At 38.8% G+C, this 13,150-nt stretch overlaps 1 protein-coding gene across 1 annotated transcript in view; it reads right to left on the bottom strand.

Moving 5' to 3' along the window:
- LOC128642803 (uncharacterized) overlaps window positions 1-13,150 on the bottom strand; it is a 152,834-nt gene that overhangs the window by 31,155 nt on the left and 108,529 nt on the right. The window contains exons 5-6 of the mRNA XM_053695616.1: window positions 6,732-6,891; window positions 2,389-2,481 (exon numbers count right to left, since the gene is read on the bottom strand). Of these exons, the coding sequence (XP_053551591.1) occupies window positions 2,389-2,481; window positions 6,732-6,891 (253 nt within the window). The remainder of the gene's footprint in view (window positions 1-2,388; window positions 2,482-6,731; window positions 6,892-13,150) is intronic.

Genomic DNA, 13,150 nt, shown 5'->3' on the forward strand with positions numbered 1-13,150 from the left:
AACTGACTTGTGGCAACTTACTAAAGAACGACCTACTGTACTGCCAGTGTTAGTCTATGGAGATGTCATGGCTATCTGCTGGATTGTATACACCTGTCAGCAATATGTGTAGATGAAACCTCTAAACTTAATAATTAGTAGGAGTATCCACATTTGGCCATATAGTGTATATCATAATTGCTTGATCAGTGAAGGAGCCTATTTACATTTGTTTCAAACTCTAAATTACTGTAAAAGAGATGATAAACATACTCAAGGGCTTTTCAAGGCATGTGTCTCTGGACTGGGGAATAATCAAACATTTAGATAACAAAAACTACAGGTTAAAATATTTGAAACCATTTTTAACCCTTTTACGCCTTTAGGACGTTCCATGCCGTCATCACAGTGCTGGGCTTTAACGCCGTTAGGACGGCATGGAACTTCCTACCATATACATCGTCCTGCAGCTTCCCCGTTTGATATAGACAAAGATTAGCTTGGGGGCGTGCCTAGCAGCTTCGGTAGTCCTCCGTGATCAAATCCCAGCCTTGAAATTACATGATCGTATTGACAATCCCATGATTTCATTTTTACAAATAGTGTTTACATCGGATGTGAACACTATTATTCCGTCACAAAATGGTTAAGTAGATCAATACTTCTATCTACCTAGTGACAAAGATTTAGGAAGACGGTGGCATGTATTTAGGAGACAGATTAGGTTTGTTAAGTTCTGTTGTGTATTCTGGGGTGGAGTATTGGGAAGAGCAAGCTGGTTGCCACTGGGTTCTCTCTTTCTTTTAAAGGGACATTGAGAGTAAAAATTAAAATGTGCCGTAATGCATTTCAGTTTTCAATAGATGTATTTTTGGAATATACTAGCAAGAATGCTTCTAGTCAAGGCTACAGCTGTTACATAGTAATATGCACATATGGTATTTGTGAGTCATGCACCAGCATTCAAACAGTGCGGCTGCTCAGTGAGCTGGCCGTGGTGTGTATGACATAAATAGTTAAATCACTGCCATGGTACTGTTAACTCAGTAAATAAGCATGATGTTTGAATTTTAGTGTGTAGAACATATGCAGCATGTGTACAAATGCCCCGAAAACTTTACTCCCTGTCTCAGACTGTGTGGTAGTTTTATCAATCGGTCTGATTTATTATCGGTCGTAAGATCGCTGCTCCTTAACTCATACGCCACCTCTGAGGTGGCGGACAGCAATCATCCCGATCAGATACGATCGGGATCACTGACACTCCCTGCTAGCGGATACGATTGGGATGATTGACACCCCCTGCCTGCTGATTGACAGCCCCTGCTATTTATAACTTTCACTAACTGGCCACAGCAGAGAAGGTGACCTAAGTTACAACATGGCAGCTCCCATTGTTTTAAAGACACTAAAACTTTACACTTATTTTGTTAATATTTAAACAGCTAATTAAACTTTAAAAAATACATCTACATAGCTATGATATGCACTATTGTTAAACTAAGTATAGCAAGATACTAGAAGACCATAACACCAACATTTCAAATTAGATATCTTAGATACCAAAGATATCTGCAGATATCTTAGATACCAAAGATCAATTTTTATCCATTTGGGAACCATGGATTATGTATATGGAAAGCAAAAATAGACGACAAACTCATGAATCCAATATTAAGGTATCGCTCCTTGGCTCACACAACCCACATCAGGATTTAATAAACTAGTTATAACATGGTTAAACCCCTTCCCCCGGACAGGGGGAGGTATGCATGTATTATGTAGACCCAAGAATGGGTAGAAAAGTAACAATCATAGCCGGGCCTGATATTGTTTGATAAAATAATAATACTTGTTAAAGGTTTTACACTGTATAACTTAAATTGTTTGACAAAATTGTAATGCCTTGAATTTTCTCTTATGTATAAATTTTATTGAAAAAAAATGCATCTACATATTAATCTCAGATTAATTTTTTCTTTAGCATTTATTTAGTGTTTAATGTCCCTTTAAAGTAGTGAGATCTCGCACAGAATTAAAGCATTGACCGCGTAGAAGAGACTGGGCGTTATGGACTCTGATTAGCCAGTATTTTACAGACAAGGTCGGTATTTTTAAGCTTGAAGTTAATTTTAATAATGGATGGAAGATTTTTTACAATATATATGTATTTTTTATATACCCTTCAAACCAAACCCTGAAAAAAGCCCCAGATCATTATCCCTCCCCCACCAAACTTTAAGTAGGCACTATGCGTATGCTGTCGGCATTTATCGTTGTTGGGCGGACATAATCCGCTACAGCGGATCATGTCTGCCGGACATTTGATAAATCTACCCCGTGGGTCATCTTCTTGTATGAACAAGTGCATTATACACTGGTTGTAATCTCAGCACTGTGTTCTCTTACCTGTGCTTTCAGAGATGCTTAGTGCAGTTGTGAAATTGAACCATAGGGTAAAATTCATATTTCTAATTAGCTGCCGCTCAGGCAGGACAGGACCTAGACAGAGAAAGCACAATTTAGTCTGCAGAACTTCTGGTGTGTGAATAAAAACATTTTTCACTTACCTTCGTGTTCAGGGTGACATCATATGCAATGTATAATAGGATAGTATGGCCAATCACAATTCATAACATTAACACCATTCATTTTAAAGGGATGCTAAACACTTTGAGATGGTAAAATAAAATTATAAAAACCTATGTATATATATATATAAAAACTGCAATATATTATTTGTTTTGTCCCCTTTTCCTGTAATTCCATTCTGAAATTATTATCTTTTCAGTTCCTGTTAGACATGGAAGTGCAGAGTGCCGTTATATTCCACACAGCCATTGGCTGCTCACTCTAGTGACCTATTTATAACTGTCCCTAATTAGACAGAGCAGAGAAGGTAACCTAAGTTACAACTTGGCAGCTTACATTGTTTTATAGACACTAAAACTTTACACTTATTTTGTCAATATTTAAACAACAAATGAAACTTTAAAAAAAAAACCATCTACATATTAATCTCAGACTAATCTTTTCTTTGAATGCATCATTCTATTTAGCAATTATTTAGTGTTTAACCCTTTAGTGACAGCTGACGTACCAGGTACGTCATGCATTAACTAACAGTTAATGACAATGGACGTACCTGGTACGTCAGTTGTCTAAGAGAGTGCTGGAAGCGATCGCAATCGCTTCCAGCAGCTCTCAGGGTATTGCAGTGATGCCTCCATATGGAGGCATCCTGCAATACCATTTAGAAGACTCCGATGCAGAGAGAGCCACTCTGTGGCCCTCTCTGCACCGGTAGCGATGGTGCCGGTTCGTTGGTGGGTGGGAGCGTAACAGGGAGGCGGGTGGGCGGCCCATCGCTACCCGGCATCCGGTTCCTAGAAGTGCAATGTGCACGCCGGGTGCCGGGAGCGTGCGGGGGCGCGCGTGCATGTGTGCGCGCGCGCGCGTGCATTAGCTGGCACTGATACACTGACACCAATGAGGAGGGAAGAGGGGGGGGGGAAATATATTTTTTTAAAATAATATAAAAGGATCTGGGAGGGGGAGGGGGATAGGGGTATTGTGGGGGGCTGCTACACTACAGAAAAAAATAAAAAAAAGCAAAATAACCAAAAAACACTTGTTTTTGGGGCAAATTGGGTACTGGCAGACAGCTGCCAGTACCCAAGATGGCCGCAATTAGATAGGGGAGAGGGTTAGAGAGCTGGGGGGGGGGGGGGGATCATGGAGGTTGGGGCTAAGGCAGGAGTCCATCACAGCTAAAATATTTTATTTTTTTTATAAAAAAAAAAAAAAAACTCCTTTTATTTAGTACTGGCAGACTTTCTGCCAGTACTTAAGATGGCGGGGACATTTGTGGGGTGGGGGAGGGAAGAGAGCTGTTTGGGAGGGATCAGGGGGTGGGATGTGTCAGGTGGGAGGCTGATCTCTACCCTAAAGCTAAAATTAACCCTGCAAGCTCCCTACAACCTACCTAATTAACCCCTTCACTGCTGGGCATAATTTACGTGTGGTGCGCAGCAGCATTTAGCGGCCTTCTAATTACCAAAAATCAGTGCCAAAGCCATATAAGTCTGCTATTTCTGAACAAAGGGGATCCCAAAGAAGCTTTTACAACAATTTGTGCCATAATAGCACAAGCTGTTTGTAAATAATTTCAGTGAGAAACCTAAAATTGTGAAAAATGTAAAGTTTTTTTTTTAATTTGCTCGCATTTGGCGGTGAAATGGTGGCATAAAATATACCAAAATGTGCCTAGATCAATACTTTGGGTTGTCTTCTAACAAAAAATATATACATGTCAAGGGATATTCAGGTATTCCTGACAGATATCAGGGTTCCAATGTAACTAGCGCTAATTTTGAAAAAAAGTGGTTAGGAAATAGCGAAGTGCTACTTGTATTTATGGCCCTATAACTTGCAAAAAAAGCAAAGAACATGTAAACATTGGGTATTTCTAAACTCAGGACAAAATTTAGAAACTATTTAGCATGGGTGTTTTTTGGTGATTGTAGATGTGTAACAGATTTTGGGGGTCAAAGTTAGAAAAAGTGTGTTTTTTTCCATTTTTTCCTCATATTTTATTATTTTTTTTGTAGTAAATTATAAGACATGATGAAAATAATGGTATCTTTAGAAAGTCCATTTAATGGCGAGAAAAACGGTATATAATATGTGTGGGTACAGTAAATGAGTAAGAGGAAAATTACAGCTAAACACAAACACAGCAGAAATGTAAAAATAGCCATTGTCATTAAGGGTAAGAAAATTGAAAAATGGTTCGGTCATTAAGGGGTTAATGTCCCTTTAAAGTAGTGAGATCTCACACAGAATTAAAGCATTGACCGCTTAGAAGAGATGGGACTAGGCGTTATGGGCTCTGATTAGCCACCCAGCCAGTATTTGACAGACAAGGTCGGTATTTTTAAGGTTGAAGTTAATTTTAATAATAAAGAATAAATATTAAAAAACACCATTTATGATGAAACATCTTCTATGTGTCTTGGAATCTAATTATAAACAAATAATTTAAGATCTGTCTATCTATGCTTTATAATATTTTTTCACATTATGCTGAGCATGGCATGTATTTTTCCCCAAGTAACGTGGCAACCATAGCCTAGCATCATATAAAGTGTTATTTATGCGGCTCTGTGCATTTATGAATAGTGAGTAAATGTGCCTTTTGTGCTTTAATTGAGCTATATATTGTTGAAATGCTGTGATTCTGACAGCAAAACAAGTGTCCATTAATACCTTGAATACCAACTGACGGCCTGGGGGTCAAATCAGTTGATTTTTCTCTTGTTTACTTGAATTAAATATTCCGTTATCAAATTAGATATTTTAAAAGTCAAGTGACTAAAGAGTTTGTTATTTTTTTATTATTTATTATATGGAATAACCTTTAAATAAGATACAGTGTGAGCCATGACACAATGGTCACAATTGAACTGTTATGGATGTAAGAATTATTACAATATACTTGTATTAAGAAAAAATAGGCCCATTCAGCCAGAAGAGGTCAGGCACTGATGTAGAACAAGAATGTCTGACTTGCAGTCAGAGTTTCAATTCATCCCAAAGGTGTTTAGTGGACCTGAGCTCAGTGCTCTGTGCAAGCCATTCAGGTTCCTCTGCACCTAACTCGTCATACCATGTGTTGCTTTGTGCACTGGGGCACAGTCATGATGAAACAAGAAAGGGACTTCCCCAAATCTCTTGCCACAAAGTTGGAAGCGCCAAATTGTCTAACATTTCTTTGTATCCTGTAGCATTAAACTGACCCTTCACTAGAACTAATTGCCTATCCCAAACCCTGAAAAGTAGCCCCAGACCATTATCCGTCTTCCACCAAACTTTAACAAGGCGCTATGTATTCTGTTAAGTGGCGTTCTGCTGGCTTCCACCACACCCAGATTCTTCCATCAGGCTGCCAGATAATGAAGTATGATCCAGAGAATTTGTTTCCACTGCTACAGAGTCCAGTGACGTTGTACTTTACATTACTCCAGCCAATGTTTGCTCATGTTGTTGTGAGGCTTGTATACAGCTGCCCAGCCATGGACATCCATTTCATGAAGCTCCTGATGCACAGTTCTTGTGCTTGTGTTGCTTCAGAGGCAGTTTGGAACTCTGAAGTGAGTGATGCAACAGATGATTTTATGTACTACCTGCTTCAGCATTTAGTAGCCCCGCTCTAATACGTTGTATGGTCTACCACTTTGTGGCTTGGCTGTTTTAGCTCCTAGATCCTTCCACTTTACAATAATAGCACTTACAGTTGGCTGGGGTAGATATAGAAGGACAGACATGTCACAAACTGGCATGTGGCAAAGGTGGCACTGTACGACAGTGTCACATTTAAAATCAATTAACTCTTCAATATGACCTATTGTCTGCCACTCCCCTTTTTTATTACTTTGACATCCACAAACCAAAGAAGCCAGCAGTCTTAAAATGTCCCATTTTGGTTGTAAGAGAAAAAATGTATTTAATGTCTCCACTGTATATAGGGGGTGTTATGCCTCTTACTAAGGTCATAGCTAACAACAGCTAAAGTACTAGAAGATCTCATTCACAGCAGAGGCAAGGCCTAATTTTTATGGCTAAAATTTGGTAGGAAGAAAGATTAATATTCTAAAAAAGGTTTTAGTGAGACTATTTAAATCATGATATGTAGTCAGGATGTGATGATTTTGTTTGTATTTTGACACATACAATGGCTGATTTTATCCTACCAAGAAAATGAAGCAAATTCCTCTGTTCGTGCATGGATTCAACAACGTCTCTCCTTCCTAATGTCTTCAGTAGCCGCGTAAGTCCCCGGAGTCTTTCTTTAGCTCCTGGTTGGCTCTGCAACTGCAGGAGAAACTGCTTCACACTCAGAAGATTGCAGGCCTGCAATGAGATAAGTCATGAGATGAGCAGGACCTTGTGGAGAGAGGATATGACACAGGCGCATGTCAGGGTACAAAAAACAAGATAATGATGCCCATGAACTGGACATTAGCTATGGTTCTTTATTCTTTTATCAACACTCCCTACCCTCTATAACCTTCACAAACATATCATGAAGTCGCTGTACACTTCCTAAAGTCTCTTTCATGCACTCTCTTCTGATGTGGCTTCCACATATACAATTGAGGGCGACCAACATAAATGAATGTTGGTCCCCAGTGGGGATACTGTGCTGGGTTGGTGGAGTTTTTCATGGGGTGTGTGTGGGTGAGAGTGACAACTGTGACGGGGGGATTAGGGAAGATGGGTTTAATACATTGGAGGAGATTGAGGTTAGGGTAGTTATGAAAGTTAGAGGGGGGCATGATTAAACTTTTATTTTTTTAGAAAATGTATTATTTTGCAGTATTTTATCACCTCTGCTGAGGCCAATTATGTACATGAATGTAGCGTATTCTGTACCACTCTCTGATGCGGATAGTTTGTAAATCAGTACTCAAAGCATCAACCACATCAGACAATATGCAAGCGAAATTGAAATGTTCATACCAGATGCAGAAGTAATCATGACCACAGATAGTGACTCAGGAGAGTGCAAGTGACTTGAGCACAAAATGAATAACATTGCACGTGCTAGCTGAATCATGAAAGTTAGGCATGTGCAGTCTTTTCATAGTGAATATCTAAATTAATGCAACCTTAAGGTTAAAGGGACACCCCCCAAACACAAATCGTAAACTACATGATTATAAACCTTCATATATAAGAATAATGTGGCATTGAAAACTGCAGCTTTATTTTTTCAGTATATTGTTTTATGTTTATTTTTTTTCACTGATTTCCCTGTCCCCCATAACAATAAAACCCTTGCTAACCAATCACAAACTAATATTCAGATATAGCACAAACTCTGTTTGCACATGCGTATACTGGGGTCCCTTAAGGTGGTTTAGCACTGATTCAGCTTGGTTACTATTGCAAAGGATGATTATTGATGTAAAACTGATAACCCACCTTTTAAAAGCATATGATAATATTGAAGCTTAGGGAGTGAGGGAAAAGTAAACAAAAGCTCATATAAATTGCTTAAAAGTATTCACCCAAGCTTCCCTGAGAGAAATTGAAACAAACACATTTTTTTAGATGTATTTTACAATGAAAGGCTACAAAATAAATAATGAATGTGCATTGAAATAACGTTTCACTTGCAACAATTAAATATTTTATGCGTGTCAAGTTTAAGACCGTTGCTCTTTAACCTGTCTTCCACCTTTTAGGTGGTGGTTTGAAATCATACCTATCTGATTGGGATGATTGACAGACCCTGCATAAACATTTCACTAGAAATGCTTGTGAAATGATAAATACTGATAGTTTATGCTGTTGGCTTTTAGCGATGTCGAGCTGACATGATTTGCTATAGCGAATCATGTCCGCTCAACATTTAGTAAATCTAACCCAAACTCTCACATAGATATTCACGCTATCACACACACTCACATTTTCACACATTCACGCTCACACTCTCTCACACTAATACTCTCTCTAACACAAACTCTCTCTCACACACTAACACATACACACTCACACACATTCTCTGTCTCACACACACACACACAAAGGCACTCACTCTTTCACACACAGACACACACAAAAACACTGACAAACACAAAGACACACACTCTCATGCCACAGCTAAGCATTGTGTAGGAGCACTCAGTAAGAACAGTACTAGGACAGAACCACTAGGCAGCCAATGTTTCCATTACATTTCCCACCAGACCCGGACGTTTGCATCAAACCAGGACACACAAATAGTCTGGGTCATTCCTGGACACAAAGCAACCCTAACTGCAATATGACTCATCTTCACTGTCACATTTCTGCATTATCAGGGAAGCAGGGGCTTCTAGTCGATGGTGTGGCCAGTACAATTTTAGATTGACCAGTGAAAAAGGTGGACAATTTTAAACAAATTTCCAATTGAGTTCTATTATCTAATTTGCTTAATTCTCTTTATATCCTTTGTTAAAAATCCTACCTAGATAGACTGAAGAGTAGCAATGTACTGTCTGCTGCTGGTTGGTGGTTGTACATACACACCTCTTGTCATTGATGACTTAGCTAGCTCCCAATAGTGCATTGCTGCTCCTTTAACAAAGGATACAAAACGTAGAAGGCAAATTTGTTCAAGTAAGTAATTTGGAAATTTTTAAAAAATGGTATACTTTGGGGCATATGTATCAAGCTCCGAATGGAGCTTGATGCCCCGTGTTTCTGGCGAGCCTGCAGACTCACCAGAAACAGCAGTTATGAAGCAGTGGTGACAAAGACCGCTGCTCCATAACCTGTCCGCCTGCTCTGAGAAGGCGGACAGACATCGCCGGAAATCAACCCGATCGAGTACGATCGGGTTGATTGACACCTCCCTGCTGGCGGACGATTGGCCGCGAGTCTGCAGGGGGCTGCGTTGCACCAGCAGCTCTTGTGAGCTGCTGGTGCAATGCTGAATACGGCGAACGTATTGCTCGCCGTATTCAGCGAGGTCTGGCGGACCTGATCCGCACTGTCGGATCAGGTCTGACAGACCTTGATAACTATGGGCCTTTGAATCATTACAGAAAAAAATTGGGTCTCGTCCCTTTAAAGGTGAGTAAATTTGATGGTAAAGCAAAATATAGGTTTACTGTGCCTTTAACTTGTCAGATATTTCAGCCCCTCATAAGACTGTATTCCAATCCTTAAAGAACTCTCTGCATCAGTTTTCACACAAGATCAATGGAAAAAAACCTTGTTGAAAACCAATTTTTACCATTTTCGCAAAGCACATCCAGGTTTTTAGCACAATGTTTCTTATCTGGCTGCCACTTTGAAGAATGTTCCATTTACATTGCAACAAACATGACCACTTCCTAGTTTCATATAAATTTCAAAATAGTGTCCAAGTCACACGCTGAAGCTATAAAATAGATCAGAAATATAATAGAAACATATAAATATTTGTCTATCATTTGCACATTAACAAAATGTGAGCATATATTGACATTACATGATACTGAATGGGTTAAAGGGATATTAAACCAATTTTCTTTCATGTAATTGGCAAGAGCCCATGAGCTAGTGACATATGGGATATACAATCCTACCAGGAGGGGCAAAGTTTCCCAAACCTCAAAATGCCTATAAATATACCCCTCACCACACCCACAATTCAGTTTTACAAACTTTGCCTCCTATGGAGGTGGTGAAGTAAGTTTGTGCTAAGATTTCTACGTTGATATGCGCTTCTCAGCATTGTTGAAGCCTGATTCCTCTCAGAGTACAGCGAATGTCAGAGGGACGTGAAGGGAGTATCACTTATTGAATACGATGATTTCCCTAACGGGGGTCTATTTCATGGGTTCTCTGTTATCGGTCGTAGAGATTCATCTCCTACCTCCCTTTTCAGATCGACGATATACTCTTATATACCATTACCTCTACTGATAACTGTTTCAGTACTGGTTTGGCTATCTGCTATATGTGGATGGGTGTCTTTTGGTAAGTATGTTTTTTATTACTTAAGACACCTCAGCTATGGTTTGGCACTTTATGCATTTATATAAAGTTCTAAATACATGTATTGTACTTATATTTGCCATGAGTCAGGTTCATGTATTTCCTTCTGCAGACTGTCAGTTTCATATTTGGGAAATATAAACATTTTTTAAATGAAATTTATTTCTTACCTGGGGTTTAGTCTTTTTTTTTCAATTGACTACTTCTTACAAATTGCGGGCGGTATTAGGCCCGCGGGTGCGACAAATGCTTAACTTTATTGCGTCAGTTTTGGCGCGAAGATTTTTTTGGCGCGAAAGAGTACGTCTATGACGCAAGTTCGTCATTTCTGGCGTCATACTTGACGCCGAGACCTTTCACGCGGTTGCGTCATTAGTGACGCGAGTGTGTCATTTCCGGTTATTTTTCATTATTTCAATACCCCATTGATGTTTGCCTCTTGATTTTTTCAATATCAGAGGGCTATGCTATTTGCATTTTTCCCATTCCTGAAACTGTCATATAAGGAAATAGATAATTTTGCTTTATATGTTGTTTTTTCTCTTACATTTTGCAAGATGTCTTACTTTGATCCTGCCTCAGAAGCTTCTGCTGGAACATTACTGCCTGACATCGGTTCTACCAAAGCTAAGTCATTAGTTATAAAATTGTAGAAATTATATCGCTGAATGTCATTTGTAATAGTTGTTTTGATAAACTTTTACATGCAGATAATGTGTCCATCAGTAATAGTACATTGCCAGTTGCAGTTCCTTCAACTTCTAATGTGCATAATATACCTGTAAATTTTAAAGAATTTATTTCTGATTCTATTCTGAAGGCTTTGTCTGCATTTTCACCTTCAAATAAATGTAATAGGTCTTTTTAAAACTTCTCATTTAGTTGATGAAATTTCAAATGACCAACAATATGATAATTTATCCTCTTCTGATAAGGATCTATCTTATTCAGTAGATCCTCCTCAGACATTGACACTGACAAATCTACTTATTTATTTTAAATTGAGTACATGCGTTCTTTATTAAATGAAGTGTTAATTACTTTGGATATTGAGGTAACCAGTCCTCTTGACGTTCAGTCTAATAAACGTTTTAATGCTGTTTTTAAACCTCCTGTGGTTTCTCCAGGGGTTTTTCCTATTCCTGAGGCTATTTCTGATATGATTTCTAAGGAATGGAATAAGACAGGTACTTCTTTTTATTCCTTCTTCAAGGTTTAAAAATTGTATCCTTTGCCAGCAAAATCTATAGAGTTTTGGGAAAAGATCCCCAAAGTTGATGGGGCTATTTCTACTCTTGCTAAACGTACCACTATTCCTATGGAAGATAGTACTTCCTTTAAGGATCCTTTAGATAAGAAGCTTGAATCTTATCTAAGGAAGACCTATTTATATTCAAGTCATCTTCTCAGACCTGCAATTTCTTTGGCTGACGTTGCGGTGGCATCAACTTTCTGGTTGGAGAATTTAGCGCAACATGAATTGGATTCTGACATATCTAGCATTATTCGCTTACTGCAACATGCTAATCATTTTATTTGTGATGTTAGATCCATGTCTTTAGCTATATTAGCTAGAAGAGCTTTGTGGCTTAAATCTTGGAATGCTGATATGACATCTAAATCTAGATTACTATCTCTTTCTTTCCAAGGTAATAATTTATTTGATTCTCAGTTGGATTCTATTATTTCAACTGTTACTGGGGGAAAGGGAGTTTTTTCTGCCTCAGGATAAAAAACCTAAGGGTAAATCTAAGGCTTCTAACCGTTTTCGTTCCTTTCTTCAGAATAAGGAACAAAAACTCAATCCTCCCCCCAAGGAATCTGCCTCCAATTGGAAGCCTTCCTCAAATTGGAATAAATCCAAGCCTTTTAGGAAACCAAAGTCAGCCCCTAAGTCTGCATGAAGGTGCGGTCCTCATTCCAGCTCAGCTGGTAGGGGGCAGATTAAGGTTTTTCAAGGATATTTGGATAAATTCTGTTAAAAATCAATGGATTCAGAGCATTGTCTCTCTAGGCTATCGAATAGGATTCAGAGTAAGACCTCCTGTGAGAAGATTTTTTCTCTCACGTATCCCAGTAGATCCAGTAAAAGCTCAGGCTTTCCTGAAGTATGTTTCAGACCTGGAGTCTTCAGGGGTAATCATGCCAGTTCCTCTTCTGGAACAAGGTTTGGGGTTTTATTCAAATCTATTTCATTGTCCCAAAGAAGGAAAATTTATTCAGACCAGTTTTGGATCTGAAAATTTTGAATCGTTATGTAAGAGTACCAACTTTCAAGTTGGTGACTATAAGGACTATTCTGCCTTTTGTTCAGCGAGGACATTATATGTCCACAATAGACTTGCAGGATGCATACCTTCATATTCCGATTCATCCAGAACATTATCAGTTTCTGAGATTCTCTTTTCTAGACAAGCATTACCAATTTGTTGCTCTTCCATTTGGCCTAGCAACCGCTTCAAGAATATTTTCAAGGGTTCTGGGTGTCCTACTCTCTGTAATCAGAGAACAGGGTATTCCGGTGTTTCCTTATTTGGACGTTATCTTGGTACTAGCTCAGTCTTTACGTACTGCAGAATCTCACACGATTCAATAGTGTTGTTTCTTCGGAAACATGGTTGGAGGATCAATTTGCCAAAAA

The sequence above is a fragment of the Bombina bombina genome, chromosome 12, assembly GCF_027579735.1.
Source record: "Bombina bombina isolate aBomBom1 chromosome 12, aBomBom1.pri, whole genome shotgun sequence".
Taxonomy (NCBI): domain Eukaryota; kingdom Metazoa; phylum Chordata; class Amphibia; order Anura; family Bombinatoridae; genus Bombina; species Bombina bombina.